The sequence below is a fragment of the Enoplosus armatus genome, chromosome 13, assembly GCF_043641665.1.
Source record: "Enoplosus armatus isolate fEnoArm2 chromosome 13, fEnoArm2.hap1, whole genome shotgun sequence".
Lineage (NCBI taxonomy): Eukaryota > Metazoa > Chordata > Actinopteri > Centrarchiformes > Enoplosidae > Enoplosus > Enoplosus armatus.
This window is the reverse complement of record NC_092192.1, coordinates 11,864,184-11,885,705: the sequence shown is the minus strand read 5'-3', so window position 1 is coordinate 11,885,705 and position 21,522 is coordinate 11,864,184. Positions and strand designations below refer to the sequence as shown.

Sequence of the window (21,522 nt, the reverse complement as noted above, 5' to 3'; positions counted from 1 at the left end):
AGGATGTTAATTGCAGTTAAGGAATGGCATTCAATAAAATCAAAAGAGAAAATATATAGATGGCTGAACTTATCTAGTACTTTTATCCAAAGTGCTTTACAATTTGCCATTCACACACACACACCAATGGCAGCGAGCTAACATGCAAGGTGCTGGTCTGACCATCTGGAGCACTTTGTGGTTCAGCTCAAGGGCACTTTGACAGAAGGAGCTGGAGATCGAATCCCCAACCCTGTGATTAGTTGATGACCTGCTCCACCTCCTTGTTGCGCACCTGACAGCCTGCCAAACACTTCCATCCACAGGAGACAGTTTCACAGAGCGTCTGGAGTCATAATCCTCATTGTCATCATCATTATCAAAATGGACTCCACCTCACTTGTAATACTGCCTTCAAAAAACTGCCTGTCACATGATCTAAATCCAGTATGGAAGACTGAATGCAGACACTATGTTTCTCAGGAATACTGTCATGCATTTCAGTCTCTCATCTCTACTTTTGTCTTTTCTCCATTATGGTTTTCTTTAATACAATATCCAACTCTCCAGCTGTACAGCATTATATGCGTATTCATTCCAAGTTCCATCCAAGCACAGTCTTCATTAGTGATAAAGAATGAGTTACTGTGAGGATGCATGTCAGTTCAACACCACAGCCTGGGTCTTTGGTAATGTTCTGGATGAAAACCAGTCAGGGTAGAAAGCTGCAGATATGGTGCACATTGGCCGATGTGAAACTGACTCTTTCTTTATACACAAAAGTAGTCAGACACCCATCGGTTTGATTATGGGATTTCTTTCCAAAAAGGGGTGTTTGTATGATCAAACAAGTGATGCCTCATTTCTAGTCAATTAGTCACTTAATAAAGCAAGTTCTGGGATTTGAGTCAACAGAGAAACTTGCAGGCAATCCGAACCTTTTTAATCAGCAACACATGTGGATTCAAACTAACTGTGGCCACATGGAATACTGTCCTTTATGTACAGAAGAAAAGCTCTTACAGGCTTACATTTTGAAATGTGACTGACCCCAAGCAAGCCCTGTCATGTATGTGGACTTTTCGCACTTGAAAGAAAGGATGTCTGTGTGTGTGTGCGTGTGTGTGCAGCAGGTGAGGACTGGTCCTAACTGAGCCCCACCCAGAACCTTTCTGCCCGCATAAAGGAAATTCTTACTGTTGAGACGCTGATGTTGAAAGAACACTTTTCGAGACGACAGTCAGATGAAAAAACAAAATGGCTCTCTGATGCTGAAACCAATAACGGTTACAATCCATTTATGTAACTTGTTCTGTGAAATCCACTTGCTTAAATAGCGTCTTATTCCTCTTCTGTTGATTTTTTAAATTCAAAAAATGTCGTAATTAACAAGTTTCTTAGCACTTATTAATCTTGTGGTTTGTTTTTATTTTTCACTTTCAAATTTGTATTTAGCATTGTGGTCAATGATCTTGTGGTGTATAACAACAGATGAAAAGGGAAGTCAGAGCACTTGGGCTAAAGTAAAATTCTGAAGTGATAGTAAATGTTTGGGACAACAAGTACAACAGGTAAAGTGGTCAAAAGTGTATCCTGTCATCTAAACCTGTAAACCTGATATATTCTCTGCTCTCTGGATGAGGTTTTTTTGAAGATGAAAAAACTGCTGTCAATGTCTGTTTCTTATTTCTTTCTTCTTACAATTCTTACAAACCTCCTGAATCCAGTTGTCCTTTATGTGGCTGTTGGACTGCTCGACTGTGGCATTCAGCCTAATGAATCTGCTATCCTGCTCTTCCCCCTACTGTACAAGTATGGGACTTCAACCTGCCAATATGTACACAATATATATGCTAAAGGGTGAAGTTAGTAGTGAAGTAAATTTTAGTAAAAAATTTTATCAGTTGTTTTCTTCAAATATCCCAAAACTTAGCTTACACACTTAACAAAATGTAACACATTGTAACAATAGCTATCAATCTTTACCACATTCCTTCCGACACTTTTTGTTCTTATTTCATTTATTTTATTAATTGCTCCCCTTCAGTCAAAACTAAAACCAACAGCATTACTATAACACTGTGTGGCAGAGGACCCTGCTGTTACTGACAGCCTGTATATCAACAGTACTGGCTAATCAAAACTGGCTGGTTTATATTTACATATCAGGTCTAATTAAGATGCAGAATGTGAACATCAGTTCCATTTAGTCATTTATCCTGTAATCGTTAGTGAAGTGTAATATCTGAACTGTTTATGCAGCAGTTAAAATCGAGCTGACTGGTCTTGGATTCTTTACTAGGCTATAATATCCATGCTGCTGACTTGGTTACTTTAATTCAGGGTAAGCAGTCCAGTCAGCCTCTAAATATTTGCATATTAATCATTATTCAAACTCTTGTAACCAAGCTATCTCAATGAATTCCCTTTGGCGGTCTGTTTATGGTCAACAGTGAATCCAGGTAGCATGTCAAATACACTAAACAAAAGAGCTCGCAAACAGACCCAAGGAGAAACAACATGAAGACCACCAGAAGCCCCTTGCTTTCAAAAAATGAAAGTATCGATGTGCACACAGCATCGCAGGCACAGAGCAAAAGATGAACATCGGAGTGGTTGTAACAAAACATGCATTACATTATAATGGTGTGGGTATTTATGTATATTACTTGCCCTCAGGCATGTTCCCTGTTGTTCTGTGTGATTTAAAAATGTAAAAAAAAGTAAAAGTGCACTTCAGAATATTTATACTTTTTGAAAAGAATTCCAGTTGCCTTTATCATATGTAAAGGTGAAGCATAACTAGATTACTCTGCTATGGCCCTTTCCCCCTGCTCTCTGTACAATGTCTACAGTTTTTCTATGCTGGAGTACTACCTGTCCCCAGATTGGCTGTGTGGCAATATGATTAAATACATTATTTGAATATGCATATCAGCGTAGAGATAAAGGTCCTGAAACTATTTTGACACACAGACCCTCTTCAAGACAGGGCCTCAAGATTGGGTAATAAAGCAGGACCCACCCTTTTCATTGTCAGCTGTTATTGTGCTTTAGTGGTGCACATTGCCATTCAAACTTTTAATTAAATTAGCATAAACTACTTGTCACACAGTATACTACTTGAAGCACTCATTACTGAGTAGTTATTAGTTATTTTATTGTTAGGGTTTTTTTAATTTTATTTAGCAAAGTGAACATCGAATACTGTCATGATGTAAGATAACAGTAAATGGTTAAGTTGTTTTATTTTTAAAATTAAGGGTCAGCTGCTTCATTTCAAAAACAGTTGCTGAGCAAATAATCTGAAAATAGTGTAGAAATGTGGTAATTCTCCCTGAGAAAGAGGCCAGCACGTATCTCACAGTGAAAGTGTGCAGAAAGTTGTCTCCATTTATCAGGTATGTATCAAGCATCAGTAGTAAAGTAGGCACTTTATGTGGCTCCGCCCACTGCTGCCCAAACCGGAAGTTTAGCTGTTGTTGTCACACTGGAAGAAAATGGCTGCTGCTCCGACTTTTTTTCAATGAAGACACTGATATTTCAATTTCATTTCGTTTTCTCGCATTGGAGCTACAGTCGACCGCTATGCAACCTAGAAGGCAAGTCCATCCTGTTCGTTGAGATTGACGTCGCTCTGTCGGTTTGTGTCTCAGGCGACGTAACATCATTAGCGTAGCTAGTAACTTACAGCTTGCCCACTAGGAACGGGCTAGCATGCTAACGTTAGCCATGTTAGCCTCAACGGTCAGGCATCAACGAGCTTGTTGCTATTCAGCCACTCTCTTGACTGGGCTCACAGTCATCAGAGTTCACTAACCTGAGCTACACAGTTTTATCGACTCTGAGACATATTGTGCATGTATTTACTTTGCTGGAGCATTTGAAACATAAGCAAAGGATGAAACAACTTAGATGAAACAGTTTCGCTCGTCAGTCTTCTTAGCTGTTTGTCTGTGGCATCTGATTGAGTGCCAGCCAGGCTATTTGGCATTGGTACTGTCTTTGTAACCTGCCAGCCACACCGAGTGTATCTGTGTTCATGTATCTGTCATCTGCGTTTGTTTGGCCGCGCTGCGTGCAATAACGTTACGTCCGCTGTGCTGCTGTGCAGGGTGTGAATGGTCACTCTAGGAAGGTGACAGTGTGGGGCAGAAAGGACAGCATCGTCTACCGTCACTCGCCTTGCAGCTGGCGGTGGACCACAATGGTAAATTTAATCTCTTTCAGGTCATTTATTTCTACATATTCAGTGGACATCCACAGTGATGTTTTATAGCAGATAAACCTTCACCAGGACTTGCACAGCTTGTTCTATTCTCTACCAATTTGGGAGTTCCCATTGTGACTGATCTGTTTAATTTTACTCTTATTCCCCAAAGCAACAAGTTTTGGAATATGCATTGGATCGAGCCGAGGTAAAAGCTGTTATTTCCGTCTTCTGTGTTTGTATTAAAGAGAAACGAATAGCTTGTACTCACATGCATCTCTGTGCACCCATTACATGCACAATGCACTATCTGCCCCATCATTCATTAATGCAGTGTATTATCTGTTATTCAGTACATTGTTGAAAGTGCTCGACAACGACCAGCCAAAAGAAGAATTTCATCCGGTGGGAGGAAGAGTTTGTATCAGAAGCTCTATGAGCTGTACATGGAGGAATGTGAGAAAGAGCCAGAGTTGAAGGTTTGTGTTATGCAACTTGACTCTTAGTTATGACGAGGTAATTATGGGCATGCATTAAAACCTTGTTCATTCCAATTTGTAGGGAAAGAGCGGGAACATTTTGATTTTTGGGACATTATACTGTGTTATATTATACTGTCAGTTGCATAGATGCAATTCAACATTCAGCATTCAACATCATGTCTTTTTTTTTTAACTCAGTGGGTTCAGAATGGATGTTCAAAGTTATCTCCTGTTTTGTTTACTGTTTATTAACTGCAATAGGCATCTAAAATGATCTAGATGTATTTCTTATGTTCAATAATGCTGATTGGTAAAGTTAGTGTTTAATCAACCCAGACTTTGCCCAAATTATCATTTGTCAATACTGTGCCTCAACAATAAGATCCGCATCCACTAAACTCTTATAAATAATCATTTCTGCTGTTTAAAATAAAATGCTTCAAAATAAGCCAACTTATTTGTACATAAGAAAATACATGTCATATATTTGATTTTATAAAACTAAACAATGGCCTTGTCTGTCTTCTAGAAAAGCATTTTAAACCACTAATTAACAGAATTAACTTAAATCAAAATGTGGGTGGAAAGCAATAATAACATACTTTTCTCACTGAATTGGTATGGTTATAAATGTGCAAGATTTTTGTTGCTAATATGGAGGATTTGTCTCTTGTGTGTTTTTCATCTTTTTTAAAGAATTTGAGGAGAAATGTGAATCTACTGGAGAAGCTGGTATCTCAGGAGTCCGTATCATGTCTGGTGGTCAACCTGTACCCTGGGAATGAAGGCTATTCTTTAATGCTCAGGGGCAAAAATGGATCTGGTAAGAGAAGACAATTATACAAATACCAATTATACAAAGTCCAGCCAGTTGTGTTTCTCTGATCTTTTTTCCGCAATCGTCTCATTTGTAAAATTCAAGTTTGTGTCGCTTTCTAGATTCTGAAACCATCCGTCTGCCATATGAAGAAGGAGAACTGCTGGAGTACCTGGATGCTGAGGAGTTGCCTCCTATTCTGGTGGATCTGTTGGAGAAATCACAGGTATGTGTGAAGATATACACATGTATATATGCATAAATCATTTAGTAGATTTTGAAAATAACTTGAATGTTAGGTTACAGTAATGCAGGTATTGTGAAGCATATGCAAAGGCTTCAGACATGTTTCATATTTCTGTCTTAAATGTATGAAGAGACCAGGGCTATGCAGGGTTTCTATTCTTTATATCTTTGAATCGTTTCTTATTGCTTCTTGCTTGGTAATCTCCCTTTTTGTATCATCTGTTGGTTGACATCCGCCATGTGCTATGTCTCAGGTGAACATCTTCCACTGTGGCTGTGTAATAGTAGAGGTGAGAGACTACAGGCAGTCTGGTAATACCAAGATGCCCACCTATCAGAGCAGACACATCCTGCTGCGGCCAACCATGCAGGTAAACCAATGGAATATGTGGAAAACGCCTTTCACATAGGTCAAAACAAAGTGTCTTATACAAGCAAACACTCTAATACTATTTGAGCAAGTATGACCTTAAAGAGTGACAGTCTTAATTTACAGTTGATCTTTAATATAAAAAAGCTGACAAATTTATATATGTCTTTTTGAACTGCAGACTCTGATCTGTGATGTCCATGCCATGACCAGTGACCACCACAAGTGGACACAGGTAAAGTGTCATGTTAACTATCCTGCCTCATGTGACTCCTCACTCTCTTGATTCGCCCTTTCTTTGCCCTATTAATTCACACACGTTCTCATTCAACATAGCCTGAAACATTTTGTTGTATCTATTCATATACAGTATATTTAGATGCTGTATTTTTTGCCTCAAATTCAAATTATCTTGAATGTTTTTAGTATGTATTAATTTTTATTCAAGTGAAATACATTACACTGCCTTAGCTACTACAAATTGACTTAACCATAATAGTAGGCAATCCTTGTGTGTCTTGAGTCCTTTTAGCATCAGCACATTGCACAGGTGTTTTCTGTAGCGTCTGTTCTCCTCTGCTTTAGGATGACAAATTACAGCTGGAGAGTCAGTTGATTTTGGCCACAGCTGAACCTCTGTGCCTGGATCCCTCCATTTCTGTCACCTGCACAGCCAACCGCCTGCTCTACAACAAACAGAAAATGAACACTCGCTCCATGAAACGGTACAGAATGCATTAATGCACTCTCCAGGGTTGGAGTCAGCCCGCTTTGAATTCAGTCATGCTAAGAAAAAAATGCTTATATATCATTGATCATTTTAAGACACATACTTTGTGCGTCGTAGGTGTTTCAAGAGGCACTCTCGAGCTGCACTGAACAGGCAGCAGGAGCTGTCCCATCTGCCCATGCCACCACAGCTACGACTCTATGACTACCTACAGAGGAGGAAGGAGAGGAAACCTGCTCCTGTCATAGACCTGAAGATCTCGAAGATTGGAAACGTAAGTACCCACGATTTGACAAACATGCATGCACTGTAAACATGCACAGACAAGATGAAGTTTACTATTGGGTAGAGCTCCTCCCACATGATGAAAATTGTTTACCTTTTTGTCCACCCACCTGTCTGTCCAGCACTACACTAATCACATTGAAATGAAACTTGAGGAAATGTTGCTTCCCACGATTATAGAATACAGTGAACCCTCGTTTTTCGCGGGGGTTACGTTCCAAAAAGAACCCGTGATAGGCTAAATCCGTGAAGTAGAAACCTTTATTTTTTTTACAATTATTATACAATTAAATATCCTATTATACAATTAAATACTCTATTATACATTGAAACCAAAGAACAAACCCTTTTTACAGGCCCAAGCATTTGTTTAACAAATAAAAGTACTGTATAAACGTTTGGTTTTTTTTTTTACAAATAACTACTGTACTGTCAAATAATAATTTTAATCATCAATGTGAACTGAAGGCTTCAAATTGCGGAGATCAGCACCGCCCCACCGCGACCCGAGTAATTGGATTCGAACGGGAGAAAATGAAAAATGATTATGAAAAAAAATACAAAGTACAGTCGGACAAATAGTGACTCACGTGTATTTCACTGCTCTTCTGACTGAGCCGCTGCATCCTGCCTTTTGGGCCCGACCGCAGGTGCCTTTGTCGGTGCAGAACGTTTTGTCGACATTATGGGTTTTAGAGAAACTTGAAATTGCAAGAGAATTTGCACGTACGTAACGTAAATTTGGCAAGCTGTTTTACGTACGTGTACATATTAAACCGCAACGTTATTGACGCACAGGTAGAGTAAAGCGGAGAGACTGTTTAGCCAATCAGAATGCAGAACACAATGCACGATGCAAATCCGTGAAGTAGCGAGACCGTGAAAAGTGAACCGCGTTATAGCGAGGGTTCACTGTACAGAATATAGTCTAATTTCCCTCAGGGGGTCGCTAAAATAACAGGTGAAAACAAGCTGATGATTCAGTTCTGCCTCTTTTTCTGTTTACTGTTGACAAAAGTCTCTTAACCTACTACAGCATAGCACTTGTTTTTGCTCACACCTCTTTTTGTTTTTCTCTGCTGCTGTCGTCCTGGCTTCACGGCTGCCATCACCTGCAGTGTGTCGATATGTGGAAGCAGAGCAACTGCCAGCTAACTGTACCGAAGGAAATTGATGTAAGTAGCTCCTCTATAACACTGTCGCTTCAACACTTGAGCCAACACCACTTAAAACCCACTCAACTCGTAGTCTGGCTGTTATAATGTAGGGCATAACAAACCAAATGGATTTGTTTTTGCGTTGCTCTAGGTGGAAAAGTATGCTGTGGTTGAGAAATCTCTGCAGTTGGAAGACTCTCAGCCCACTACTGTGATCTGGCCTGCTGAGGTAAGGTGCATTAACAATCTCTGAGGGTACAGATCAATGTTGGCTGTTTGCGATTAGTAATAAGCAGGGAGTAGGTAGGTGTAATTGTGTAATGCTTCATAGGATACCAAGTAAAATGGAACTTTGTTGCCACACAGCCTCTTGGTTTTGCACTCAAAAATGGTTTTGTTTAAAGTAAACAATGAGAAAATGTGTGATCTCAGAAAAGATGTCTCCCAAATGGGTGAACAACCTTTTCTTTTTTGTAAACCACAAAACTGCAGTAAATGTGGAACAGTTCTGAATTTCACACATGCTTCTGCTATTCTGGGAAAAAAAGACCATACTGGACTGCAGTTGGACCGTGTCAAGGACATTGTTTCTGTCCATAAATGGTGCTGGACTCTTTTTCACATATTTCCAACATACTTCATCCCTTATGAAAGTCAGTGAGACAAAGGGCAATATTTTCTGGGTGCTTGGCCATAAAACAGGTGGTGCTAGGCACAGGCAAGGTCTCAAGGCAAGGCCAGTTGCTAAGGTGAACATTCATTTTTGTGACTACACATCAAACTATAGTTCACCTTTCTCTGTGCGGTTACAATTTACCCTGCCTCGCTTTTCCCTTCCTCCTCTGCCTTTTCTCACCCTGTCTTAAGATGTTTTCTTTAATATTAGATATCAGTTAAAATATTCATGGAAACCAAGCCAGCAATACTTTTTCCAACATCTTTGATGTGCTCAGTCACCACAGTCTGTTTACTTACTGCCACAGATCTATAACATTTATCTCACCACCGGAACCAAAAACACTAGTCATTAGGCAATGTACCAACATGAATAAGTAAAACGTGATATATAAAAAAGCTACTTGCTAATTTCTTGAGGAAAAGCTGAACATAAATACAAAAATCCTCTCCTCTCACTGTGACATTGGAAGGCACAGAATAGGACAGTTTCGTTTCACACAACATGTTTCATTTTCAAAGTTGGTTAATTTGCTCAGTTATAAGGGATGCCGAGACAGTTTGGCAGGTGTCACACCCCTGAACTTTATTCGCATGTCATACAGATCTCTTTCATTCAGTTGTCTTTGTCCACTTTGTTTACACAGGAAGTTGTAGATGACTACACGTTTGAGTGTGAGGTGGGGGGCCAAGCCCAGAGGACCAAGGTGTCTATCTTCCAGTCGATGGGAGACCCACTGGTGTATGGGAAGATCTACTGTGCTAAAGAACCAAAAGCAGAGGAGGACAGCACTGACCTAAAACTCATACATCCCCCGTAAGGACAGTGTGTGAGACGAATTCAGTATGCGTGACTAAAATTGAAATGCCTGTCTGAATTTACTCGTCTTCATCTCTTTTGTCTCATTCACAGCTTCCTCATAGGCTCAAAGATAGATGCAGACCGGTGAGTCACCATGTTTGCTTTTGTTGAGAATCCAATCCTGTCAAATAGGCAGTTTCTGTATATATGCTGTTGGAAAGCATGGTATACATTTTGTGTTATGTCTGTTTCATAGGTTTCTTACTCAGTACAAAGGAGTGTATGAGAGAGATGTGAAGTGTCAGGTCAAGATGTCCCATAACTCAGGCAGCGTGGGACAGGGGCCTCCCTCCCCCAGCAAAGATGAGGTAAGCACTGCCTTGCTTGGTTGTAAGAAAAGTTTGAATTTACTGAAACATTTGAATACTTTGTTGCAACTGATTTGCCGATTTTATATAAAAACCATTTTACATTTTTGGAGTATGTTGAGCTTAATGAGGACTCTGAGGATTGACTGTGCTGTTGTAATTTGCAATCTGCATTGGTGAGAAAATGACTTTTGTGTTACTGTTGTGATGCACTGTGGCTAACAGACTGGTTTAAATGTCCTCTGCAGGGTGATGGTATTTCTCCGCTCGTCCAGACGTCTGTTTTGGGAAAAGGGGTGAAGCACCGACCCCCTCCCATCAAACTGCCTTCAGGATCAGGCAGCAGCTCCTCAGGTACATCTGCTACTTCTGACGAAGATAAAGCGCAAACATGTGCTGGCCCTGCATGATCCCTGAGAGCAGTGGGGTAGAAACCACACAGAAAGAAAGGAAAAATTGGCAATAAAAGTGTTAGTTTAAGGGGATTCTGGAAATTGTAGAAAATCACAAACCAAAGTAGACAAGACAGGTTGGTGGAAAAAGGGTGCAACCAAACCTTAAACGGCAACAAAAAAAACCTCTGGACTGTATCAAACATCATAGTTGGATTAACTCTAGCAGCACGGAAGTGTTGGAGATGGATATTTCCTTTCATGGCTAGCATTAAGACTGCTGGATGAAACTGAGGTCAGGTACATGGGGAAGGATTGACCCTGCAACCCCCTTGGTCAAGGTAAGGGTCAAGCTCAGGGGTGAACCATATATTGTTGTTTCAGTTGGGTGTGAAGCACAAAATGCAGAAATACCAACTTGGACGAGACCACAAAATTCTTAAATAGGAAATTATACAGTTATACAGTTATAAAGTGAAATTCCATGCAACAGGCTCGGTATAAAATTGCCTCCTAACCACGGTGGATGCAGATCTATTCAATACTCCTGTTTGTGATTATGAAAAGGCTGCAGTAAATATCTCACTCCTCTTTTTTCATCAGGTAATCCATATAGTTCACAAACCACCAGTGGTCTACTCAAGTGTCCTACGCCCCCTCCAGCCAAAAGCCAGTCTCTGAACAGGAAACACTCTATGGAGCTGGGTCAGGTGGGCCTGCTGTCACCTGCCTCCCTCTCCCCTATGGGCTCCACACAGAGTGAGTACAGCTGAGTCAGACTAACTGTTGGGCTGCTTGCTTTCAACGGTCACAGTTGTGAGAATGCGCTGTACCGGAACGTCTTGCATCAGCTCAAGCCTTACAAGTTTTCCACATCTGGAATTTTTTTTGTCAAATTATGAATAATGAACTTGACAAGGTTCCAGGCCTTCAGAAATAAAAAAGCACAAAGAAAAAGCATAAAACTACAGGAATGTATCCAAAACTTGACAAGCACATGGAATATTGCATCAATACAAGCTCTTTTCCCTATAGTGTTGTTTATTCTGACCAAAACCACCTGCTGTGCAAATTGTCAGAAAAGGGGTCATAGAGCCTCATGATTTTGATTAAATTTACAGCTGTAATTCAGGAAGATTAGCTTTCATTTAGCCAAATAGCCATTGTTGTACATTTGCAGTGCCAAAACAATGAATCATGTAGTCAAACACTGAATTGAAGGAATGAGTGTATAATTTTGTCATGTTGAGCTCTTCCTTACAAAACTTTATAGGTATCACTGGCTGAAAACTACCTCTCTCTCTCTCTCTCTCTCTCTCTCTCTCTCTCTCTCTCTCTCCTCTTTTTAACTGTTTTGTCTGTTTTGACGTGCTAAAGGATCGGGGACCCCCAAGCCATCCACTCCCACACCCACCAACACGCCATGCTCGACCCCGCACCCTGCCGACTCCCTCTCTGCTCCTCTCTCGCTGACCCCTACCCCTTCAGACCCTCCCATGGTTCAGAGCCAGTCGCAGCCCGCCCTCCTCACGCCCTTCACCCAGCAGCAACTGGCTCTAAGCCAGCCCCTGCCCGTCATGACCATTCCCCTACCCACCATGGGTACGTCCATCACCACGGGAACCACCTCGTCGCAGGTCATGGCCAACCCGGCAGGGCTCAACTTCATCAACGTGGTCAGCTCCGTCTGGTAAGAAAAGAGTCTCTGATGCCACACTGTTTCTTGCTGGTCACTGTCACGTTTCATGACGACCCTCGACTGTTTGTGTAGCAGTCCTCAGACCTTGATGAGTGGCTCCAACCCCATGCTGGGTCCAGGCCTTAACCTGAGTGGAATCCTGCCTCCTGGAGGGCTGATGCCCACTATGCAGTCAGCAGCACAGACTGGTAAGAAATTTCAATATCATGTCCCCTTCTGTATTACCATAATCAGTTATTGGCAGTCAGTCTCTGTATGACCTGCAGACAAACAGGGCAGCAAGGTGGAGACTACCCTCCAAATGAACTCCCCACATCTAACCTGTTGACATGTCCTTGAGTATAATAGTGTATTCCAGCTCCAGGGATGCTGACCTTGATCTCTGACCTCACTGTAGAGGGGGGAATCACTAGGACCCCATTTTACCAAACGGGATCCTACAGTACAATCAGCTATTTGCAACTCACGAGGAAGAAAGTAGGATTCACTATATTGCTCAAGGACATTTTGAGAGGGTAGAAAACACACTGGCTGCTCCAGGAATCAAACATGTGACTTTATACTTAAGAGACTTTATTTATTATCTTGATTCTTTTAGCTATTGTATGTTCACATCCAGTGGGTCAAATGGAAAAAGTCCAGAAGTTCATTTCTCTGTTTGTATGTACTATTCTGTCTGCTGAATGTAACTCTAATTTGTGTTCCAGGGAGTCCTTTTGGCCTGAACAGCAGTGCTGGGTTGAGACCACTGAACTTACTGCAGGTATGACTCTAACACTGTTTGCAGCATGCACTGAGTATTTGTTTGCCATAGCGACTGTCCTGACCCTGCACCTGTGTCACCACACCTGGAATAGTGTTGAGCTGTGTGTGAATCAATTGCAAAGCTCAATTAATTTTCCTGCACCTCACTGCATACACCATGTAGTGAACACCTTTCGTCACGTTGTGTTGTTTGATTGTTTTGTTAATTCTCCCGTTTCCCTCTGCTCTTGTCCCTTTTTGCTTACATGTGCATCATTCCTTTCCCTCTGCCTGTCCTCTTTCCATCTCCGACCCTTCCATCCTCGTCTGTTGTTTGTTGGTGTGTGTGTTTGTGTTATACGTCTCCAGATCCCCACTGGTCCTCTCATCTTTAACTCTCTGCAGCAGCAGCAGCTGTCTCAGTTCTCCCCACAGCAGAGTCAGTCGGCCACCTCCAGTCCTCAACAGCAGGGGGAGACGGTGAGACACACACACGCGCACACACACACACACACACACGCACACACACACACAGTCAGTCGAATCATATCAATATAATCTGGTGATTCCCTCATTCAGAGGTTGGGAGATGGCACACGATAGCATGTCAAAACAGAAACTTAACTATGAAGTGTCCGGAGGAATACATCTTGGGAACATTTGACCACATTTCTGAAGTGTTTGGAGTTCACAAAAGAAAAGCAATTTATTTCATAGGGAAACTTAAACATTTGTAATTACCAAGACTCTGTTGTCAACAAAACTGAGCAACCTAGGTTAGGAAGGTGATAAATGAGCCAAGGACCCTGTGACGAAACCAAAGGCAACATGGCAGAGTGGCCAGACATCCAAGACACTTTAGAATAATCATTTGAAACTGCTCTGGTAACCCAGCCGAAGCCCAGACTTTAGCCACGGTGGAAAATCTGTGGAATGACTTCATGACGGCTGCTGAGACACTCTTCATCATACAAGAGCAAGTTTGAACAAATCTGCAAGAAACAATGGGAGAAAAGCCCAGAATCCAGCAGTGCTGAGGTGATACTGACATATACAAGAAAATGTTGCAGGAGAAGCTGTAACCGCTGCCAAAACACTTCATAACCACCTAATGACTGGACCCTCGCTGTTCTGGACCCTCAGATGAGAACTAGCAAAATCAGTATCATCTTTTAAAACCTCTTTTTAAAACATAGTTTTGATAGTATTATTTGTCTTTTTACTTCTGATTTTGTGCATATCTCATCTTCTTTTTGTCTTTTACTTTGTTTCCTTTGAACAATGTTTCAGCAGTGTCTTGCATGGTAAAGTCCTCTGTAACTTTGAGTCTAAAAAGATAGTGGTGTGCTCAGAGGGTAGGTAAAAAGGTTTGAAATTAAAATAGAACGTGATGTGCTTGCACATATAGGAGCAGGAGCAATGTGGAAGTTATAATTTAAAACTTTTTTTGTGCTATGCAATACTGTTAAATAAAGTGTTGAATGTTGTGGTGAGGCACTGCAAACATTACTGCTCAAGTCTATGTAGTCGTATGGTTTTGTGATGGCCGTGATGTGTGGGTGGCAGTTGTCTGTGATGACCTCACTGTCTTGTGTTGCCCTTGACTTTCTTTGCAGGGTGACCAGGGCTCAGATCAAAGTTTAGGAAACCAGCAAACAGCCGTCATCAACCTGGGAGTTGGAGGCTTCATGTCTCCACAGGCCGCAGGTACAACCCACATGCACACAGACACACAAATACACATTAAACCCACACAGAACATTTCTCTTTGTTCAGTCCCTTAACCTGTATCAAAACAAATTGACACCATGCCACTAACTAGTACTAATAATAAGATTTACTAATGTATTCATTATTGTAACTACTGTACATTCGGACTCATGGTCTGTAACTAAACATGGTCATTTTACTGTAGTTAGCCATTGTTCCTCTCTCTGGAGCATGTAACAACTGACAGGAGAGTCTCAACTTCCCCTTCTTCTCTGCTACATTCTCTTTTTTTATTTTCCCTCTGTTGTTTTTTGCCCCCACCCTTATTTCTTTCCCTCCTGTGCTGTCCTCCTGTCCTCCTGAACCTGCCCTGCTCACTCACACCTTTCCACTCCATTCATGCTATTTGCCCATAATCCACTCAAAATGTCCTTGCACACGGCCATTTACCTGTGCTGTTGGCACTCCCTGCAACGTTCCCTCTTTTTGTCATCTCTTTCCTTGTGTGTGGTTACGCATCACTGAAACCACTCGTCAATGCCCCCCTTTTTGCCTGTATGTGCATTTTCTCTCTTCATACTTTACTCCATTCCTTCCTCTGCTTCTCTCCCTCTTGCCGTCACACCCTTCCCTCTGGGGCTCCCTCTCTCCCTCCTACCCCTCCCCCCCCCCCCCACCCCTTAGTGCTGTCCCAGTTGGGCTGTGGGCTGGACGGGTCTGGGCCCCCGCTGCCTTCTCCAAGGCTTCAGCAGCAGCACCAGCCACAGATCCAAGTAATACAGCAACTTTAACATCTACATACACATTTCTTTACACATAACTTTAGCATTTTCATCAGACCTGGGTAAAATTTAAATGGATTTTACAAAACAATTGTGTTCTGTATGTCAAAGTAGTGAAAGTATATTTTGAGATTGGAACATTTGAAAACCTTTGGTACAACCAACCATGCAAGACTAATGAAAACATATTGTAGTGTAAATGTTTTCTTAAATTTAGCTTTTTTATACAGTTAAAAAACTTAAACAATGGGAATATATTCTTTATACTACTTTTGTTTTACTTCTAATGAATAGTTGTCAAACTATGTCATCCCAGGTCTGATTTCCATCAGAAGCCTTTTTTTTTTTCTCTGTTGTAGATCCACACCATTCACTCCATCTTGTGTTGTATGTTTGGTTAATATGTTGTTTGACAAAAATCACAGCAGTCCCAGTGCTCCCAGCAAACCCACACACCAGAGCTTGTGGCACTTCCAATGGCAGCAACTAACAGCGTGTCGAGCTGGGAGGCATGTTCTTACAAGGCATTTAGCGACAGGATCTGAAATACTGTCATGGGGTTCCTACTGTTGAAATGTTGCTGACTGCTTCATGACAGATTAGGGGTGATAGGCTTTTACACTGTAAGCATGAATGGTAAGGGGTTAAAAGATTTTTATTTTTTGCCCAGTTGAAGTTGCTGACTTACTCTGAGCAGAAAGCACGGTTGCTAAGCTGCATGTCTGTTTTTGCCAGGATCACAGCCAATAATTTGTGTCTCCAGAACGCCACTGGTGCTGCTTGACTGTATCCTGCCTCACTCCCCAACACACCCCGACCTGCCCTGAATCTGTATCTCTTCCTTCTTCTCCCTCCCCTCTGCAACCCATTAACCACTCTTCTGTGTTTCTCCGCACACTCCTCCTGTATGTCGTAGCAGGCTTTAGCTCAGCTTCACTAACCCATGCAACTTACATGACACAAAGCATTCTGCTGGTAATCTAAGATATAATTTGATTCCAGTCTCAGTGAGGGAGTCTTCTCAACACTGGTGCCAGTGAATGTACCATGCTGCAGATGCTTACACATACCTTTTAGATCCACTGACCAAACACATGCATTATGTTGCTTGTAGTAACACACTGATATGTTTTTGTTTCTCACCTTTCTCCTGTACTTGACAGTTGCAATTCTTGCAGCACCAAATGCAGCAGCAGCAAATGGCTATGGGAGCAGCAGCTCCTCAGGGGGGAGCGCCACGGCAACATACCGCCAGCCAACCAAGAAGTAAGAGGAAGAGGAGCATGCCACAGCCCCTCCCTAAGACATGACAGACTAAAATCACACTAAAAACCCCTTCCCCCAGCTACACGAGGACGTGAATGATCCATGCTGTGCTCTTTGTCTGCCTCACTGTGGAGACTGCAGACAAAAAAAGACTTTTTGTCCTTTCTGTGTCTTTTTCTAGCTGACAAATTTGTATGTAATGGTTGTCAGCGGTTTTGGAGAACCAAAACTGTGTCCACCATTGAGGATTGGGTTTTTAGAACTGGGAGCCCCTACACTTAAAGAACCGTAGTGATATTTTTTTGATGAAACAGAAAAAGATGGTTCTCGTAGGTAGTGGGCTTTCACATCACCCCTTCAGGAAGACGTATCTCTATGGGGGCCCTGTGAACTGAGAGGATCATGAACGCACATTCTCAGAGGATTCCTCATGAGCCTGCCTCTGCTTGGTTGACCCCGGTAGAAACTGCCCTTTAAGCACGGATCCCAGCTGAGCTTATTGACACCAAATCCTCCATATAACCATTACATGTGAAAATGCAAATTTGATCTTGGAGTAGTGCCTGGGGGCAGCTCTCTACCTCTCAGTCTGTTGGAAGTCTTTCTTCAGTTAGCCATCTCGGCGCAGGGCTCGACCGGGGACTCAAGATCAACATGCAAGACGGTGTACCTGCTTTTGTACAGCACATTTTGAAAAGGCATTTCCTTTTAATGAGTTCAGGAGCCATGAGCGTATTCTTACGAGACCGAGTGTGTGTGTGAGACATTTCTGGACACTGAGAAATAATTTTTTAAGCAGTCTTTGTCAGCAGTTTTATTGTTATTAAAAAAAAAAAAGAAGAATATATATTGACAGTGGAAAATACAGCTTTTAGATAAAAAAAGCATTGTCTGAGGCTCTTTATTTTGCTGGCTTCACACTATGTATGACTTTGTCAATGAGTTTCTGGATCTCTCTCTGTCGCGCTGTTGCTCTGCTGATACACTCCTGCAGCTTCTCTCCCGACAGTGACGTCCCACCTGAGGGGAAGATTGTTAGCAGCGATGTTTGTTTTCTTTCCATTCAAACCTATAGAATAGTTTATATGGTTTTTTTTATGCCCACATTCTGCAGGAGCTTCCATTCATGCACTGCTTGTCAGTTTTACGGTTGTAACTGGGATGCAATCCTCAGAGCAGTACAGGTAGACTCTCTCTCATTTTACTGATCACACAAAAGTTAAAGCTAGGTTCATGCAAAATGTATGACGCCAACACTGACTCTAATGTTTCAGTTGAGCTAAAACGTCAGTAATAGTCTACTGTGAAACAACAAACTGGCTAACAACAAAAAAACCTGCAAAACTAAATTTCATAGTAAATACATCACATTGTGTTTAAAGATGTTAGTGAGAATAGCTTGACCACACTGCTACCTCCAAAACTCTGAATTCTTTGGTGTGTGATTTTTGTGTGTCATTTACTTCATATAAATCTAGAGAAATGCCAATAACCTTTAACAGAAATAGAAAGTAGTGGGAATCTAGTCTATAAAAGGTTTCCAATACATTTAAATTGATACTAATTATTGAAAGTGGACAATAAATTCTACTTAGATAACAGCTTTACTTTGCTTTTTAACCTGTATTGGCTGCTATTTACCTATGATTTAGTCTTTTTTTTTTATATGTCTGACTAAAAATACAGCTGAACTGTATAATAAATCCCAAGATTAACTGGAGTAATTGTAGAAATTCAAATACAACCTTTGTATTTTTAAACAAAAAAACTGGAGGGTAGATCGGTTTCTTCAGCCCTGCATGTTTGACAATGAGTTTCTAATGAGTTGTCCTTTTGTGTAATCAATAAGAAATTGGATTCGAACAGGGTATTAGCTACACAGGGAGAGGCGAATCATTACAGACTGTTTCTGACCTGGTTTGTGTACAGCGCACAGTCGATCTTCCTCATCCGTCACCACAGTGAGCTGAGCAGTCGACAGACTCTCCTCCTCGGCTGTGGGGTCTACGATCAGTATGGAGCTGCGCAGAGAGCAGGCCAGGGTTACAAAAGAAGCACCTCACACTTAAGGAACACAGAATATTGTTATTATCGTTCACTTACTCATCGAAGACACAAAAAGTGGCAGCAACTGGATGTTTGTGAATATGCAGCCCATGTCTCTCTTCTAAATTCACCTCTGGTGTACACGTCTCGGTGTTGATGGTGACCTCTGGGAGTTGAGCTGTGGGGAGCAGGGAAACTGAAGTTAATATAGTAAAAAAACAGCTTACAAAACAGATATATCTCTACAGTTTTTGACAGCACATACTGTTCATCAGGGCCGCCAGCAGGGCAATGATACAAGCATCCAGCACGTTCCCATCGTAGTCGAGACACATTATGTCACAGTAGAGCACCCAGCAGAGCTACAACCAGAATCGGCACAATCAGGACCAATGACCCAACATTTACAACAATCACAATCTCACAGCACCAGTGTATGATTTACCTTTCCTCTGTCAATGCACAGGTCCTCTGTTTGTATCACTTCAGAGCTGCAACACCCATATAAAACAAACTTGGGTCAGTCAAAGCAGTGGCAGGCATTAGGAGAGTTAACACATCTGACGGTGCTGTGAATGAAAACTACGAAATGTGTATTAGAGTCCGTCACACCTTTCAATTACATCAGCGATGAACTGGCTGGCAGCCTGTGCCTGTTCTCCCGGTGGACCCGGCCGAAACCGAGAGGAGCACAGAGGCGGCAGGTCCACGTTGGGCACTGACACAGGAGGAAAGGGTGCTGTCGTCAGTGATTGTTTGTGTGGTTTTGGGCAATGTAAACTGCCCACAACATAGCGTTAGTTTACTGACCTGTTACCGAAGTATATGTACTAGTTTCGATATCTACTCAAGTTGAGGCCAGGAAATGTCAATTTTGAGATTTTCACATCTACTGTATATTCATAAAATGTTACAATAATCCAAACATTTTTTCCCCAGACTTTTATACCTGACAAAACAAACAATAAATTGCCAGCTATTAAACCCACTCATTTTAAAGAAGAAACTTTGACAGAGTAAATACGAATATGTCAAAACAGTTACTGAACTGATGACATTTAATACATATCCACCTGTTGTGCCTTGCCTTAAATCAACACTTGACACCTTTACACTGTACTTACCAATGTAACCTTTACCAGGTGCCTCCACTGTAGGGTTTGTCAGCTCCTGCAGATGAAGAAACACAAGAAATCAGAGGACATTTGTTTACCTGGTCCAGATTCATTGAAGTAAGATTTTTAACAGCTGTGTACATGATCATTTACCGCTTTGATCCCACAGATAATCGTGGTGTTTCCAACCTTCACCAGGGCTGAGCCATCTGCTGTGGATATGGATCCTGAACAGAGCAGTCAGACAGAGACAATGAGCCCATGTAGACTAAAGACAAACACAGTAATACATAATGTATGCTGCAGGTAAGAATCAGCGCTGTGTCTCACCTATGTTCAGCGTTGTGGGTCTGAATTCTGACAGCTCGCGGCCATCAGGTCGACAGTTTTCTTTCTGAAAAGGGGAAAAGTTTGAGTGTTAGATGATTAAATATAACTGCAGACACTGACAGGAAGTCATAACCAGTCACTCAGCAGAACAAGCTTGTGTGAACTGTGGGCTGAATGTGGACATCAGTTTTGTGTTTTCATCACTGACCAGAAAGCTCCTGTGGTACTCCAGAGGCTCAGCAATCCTGGAAGTGGTCACGTTTACAAGAACGGTAGGAAGTGGTAAGAAGTTATTGGCTTACAGAGACTAAAACATACATGTATCCGCAATGACAGATCTGCTTATTATTAACCTGTAATTCAGAAGTCGGTTATGGTGATCAGACCAATGACAACAGGACAGTGAGAAATTCGTCTTTAAACTGGCTAGTTACTGCTTCTGTTGTGTACTAGCCAACTATTCAGCAGTCAGATATACGTAAGCTGTCAATATATTAACTAACTACAGCACTGATGAGCAGAACAGGACACAACTCTCTAACAGGTCTGCAAGAAGTGCGCTGTTAAAGGTTTACTTTTCTAAAAGCAGTCAATGGTCACATCTGATCCAGCGCTACTGATAACTTAATTTCATAACAGAAAATAAAACCTATAAAAAGTGTTTTATAGCTACAGTCTAATCAGTCTTACTTGAACCCCGCCGCCATGATGTTTTGATTAACCACGTGGGTTTGGGTACGTACTACGGTAGCCGGTAGGAGTAAACGCGCCGGGGAATGAAATGCGATTTTGATGTAAGTAACTCCCACTTCATTAATCAAATTTCCACATGCAGGCTCTTTTATGTTGTTTCTTATACACAAACATATGTTTTTCCCCCTTTTTCAAAATAATTAATTTGGCATATAATTGGCACATAATTATCAAGTTTAAGAATAAAACAATTTTATATGACAATTTGATAACAAGATTTTTCTTCTCAAGCATGGTCGTACTCGGCTTCCGTACATTACTATGAAACACTTGGACAAAAAATGAAAGCCATCAAGACTACAATGTCTTGAAAACCTGTTTTAGTCTATATAACCTATTTAAATTGAAATTAAATATTTTTGTCAATTTTCCAGGGAGGCTTTACACATTTTATTATCTTAATTAATTGTTAATAATTGATCATTCAAAACGAATGTGTTTGTGCTTTATAAGGAGACTTCCTCTTTTAGTATTTCAACCAATCATTGAGTTTTTGCAGTTAATTCCCCTCCTGTCCACTAGATGGCAGTGTGTGTGTCACTGCAGGCTGCCGCTGGACTGCTC

General features: G+C 41.4%; 2 protein-coding genes across 2 annotated transcripts; one reads left to right on the top strand and one right to left on the bottom strand.

Moving 5' to 3' along the window:
• The first annotated feature begins 4,108 nt into the window (after window positions 1–4,108).
• supt20 (SPT20 homolog, SAGA complex component) lies at window positions 4,109–17,605 on the top strand. Its single transcript, XM_070917060.1, has 22 exons — window positions 4,109–4,189; window positions 4,362–4,397; window positions 4,543–4,668; window positions 5,368–5,494; window positions 5,611–5,714; window positions 5,989–6,105; window positions 6,286–6,339; window positions 6,690–6,829; window positions 6,952–7,108; window positions 8,238–8,294; window positions 8,428–8,505; window positions 9,599–9,744; window positions 9,823–9,897; window positions 10,010–10,121; window positions 10,370–10,475; window positions 11,117–11,272; window positions 11,891–12,203; window positions 12,285–12,400; window positions 12,920–12,975; window positions 13,326–13,436; window positions 14,573–14,663; window positions 16,612–17,605. Exons 1-22 carry the CDS (start codon window positions 4,187–4,189, stop codon window positions 16,716–16,718), a joined length of 2,388 nt encoding a protein of 795 aa, XP_070773161.1. The 5' UTR covers window positions 4,109–4,186; the 3' UTR covers window positions 16,719–17,605.
• On the bottom strand, window positions 17,509–20,912 carry exosc8 (exosome component 8). The gene is made up of 11 exons (XM_070917063.1): window positions 20,896–20,912; window positions 20,414–20,450; window positions 20,206–20,269; window positions 20,029–20,102; window positions 19,885–19,930; window positions 19,373–19,478; window positions 19,206–19,251; window positions 19,026–19,122; window positions 18,818–18,938; window positions 18,629–18,735; window positions 17,509–17,734 (listed from the first exon to the last, which is right to left on the bottom strand). Exons 1-11 carry the CDS (start codon window positions 20,910–20,912, stop codon window positions 17,616–17,618), a joined length of 834 nt encoding a protein of 277 aa, XP_070773164.1. The 3' UTR covers window positions 17,509–17,615.
• Between the last annotated feature and the right edge of the window lie 610 nt (window positions 20,913–21,522).

What these genes read in the sequence shown, in the direction of transcription:
- supt20 (XM_070917060.1), top strand. An exon ending in AGAAAGAGCCAGAGTTGAAG is followed by an intron (nt 4,669 to 5,367) that starts GTTTGTGTTATG and finishes TCTTTTTTAAAG; the next exon opens with AATTTGAGGAGAAATGTGAA. An exon ending in ATCTGTTGGAGAAATCACAG is followed by an intron (nt 5,715 to 5,988) that starts GTATGTGTGAAG and finishes GCTATGTCTCAG; the next exon opens with GTGAACATCTTCCACTGTGG.
- exosc8 (XM_070917063.1), bottom strand. An exon ending in GCTGGCGGCCCTGATGAACA is followed by an intron (nt 18,939 to 19,025) that starts GTATGTGCTGTC and finishes TGCTCCCCACAG; the next exon opens with CTCAACTCCCAGAGGTCACC. An exon ending in GTGCGCTGTACACAAACCAG is followed by an intron (nt 17,735 to 18,628) that starts GTCAGAAACAGT and finishes TCTTCCCCTCAG; the next exon opens with GTGGGACGTCACTGTCGGGA.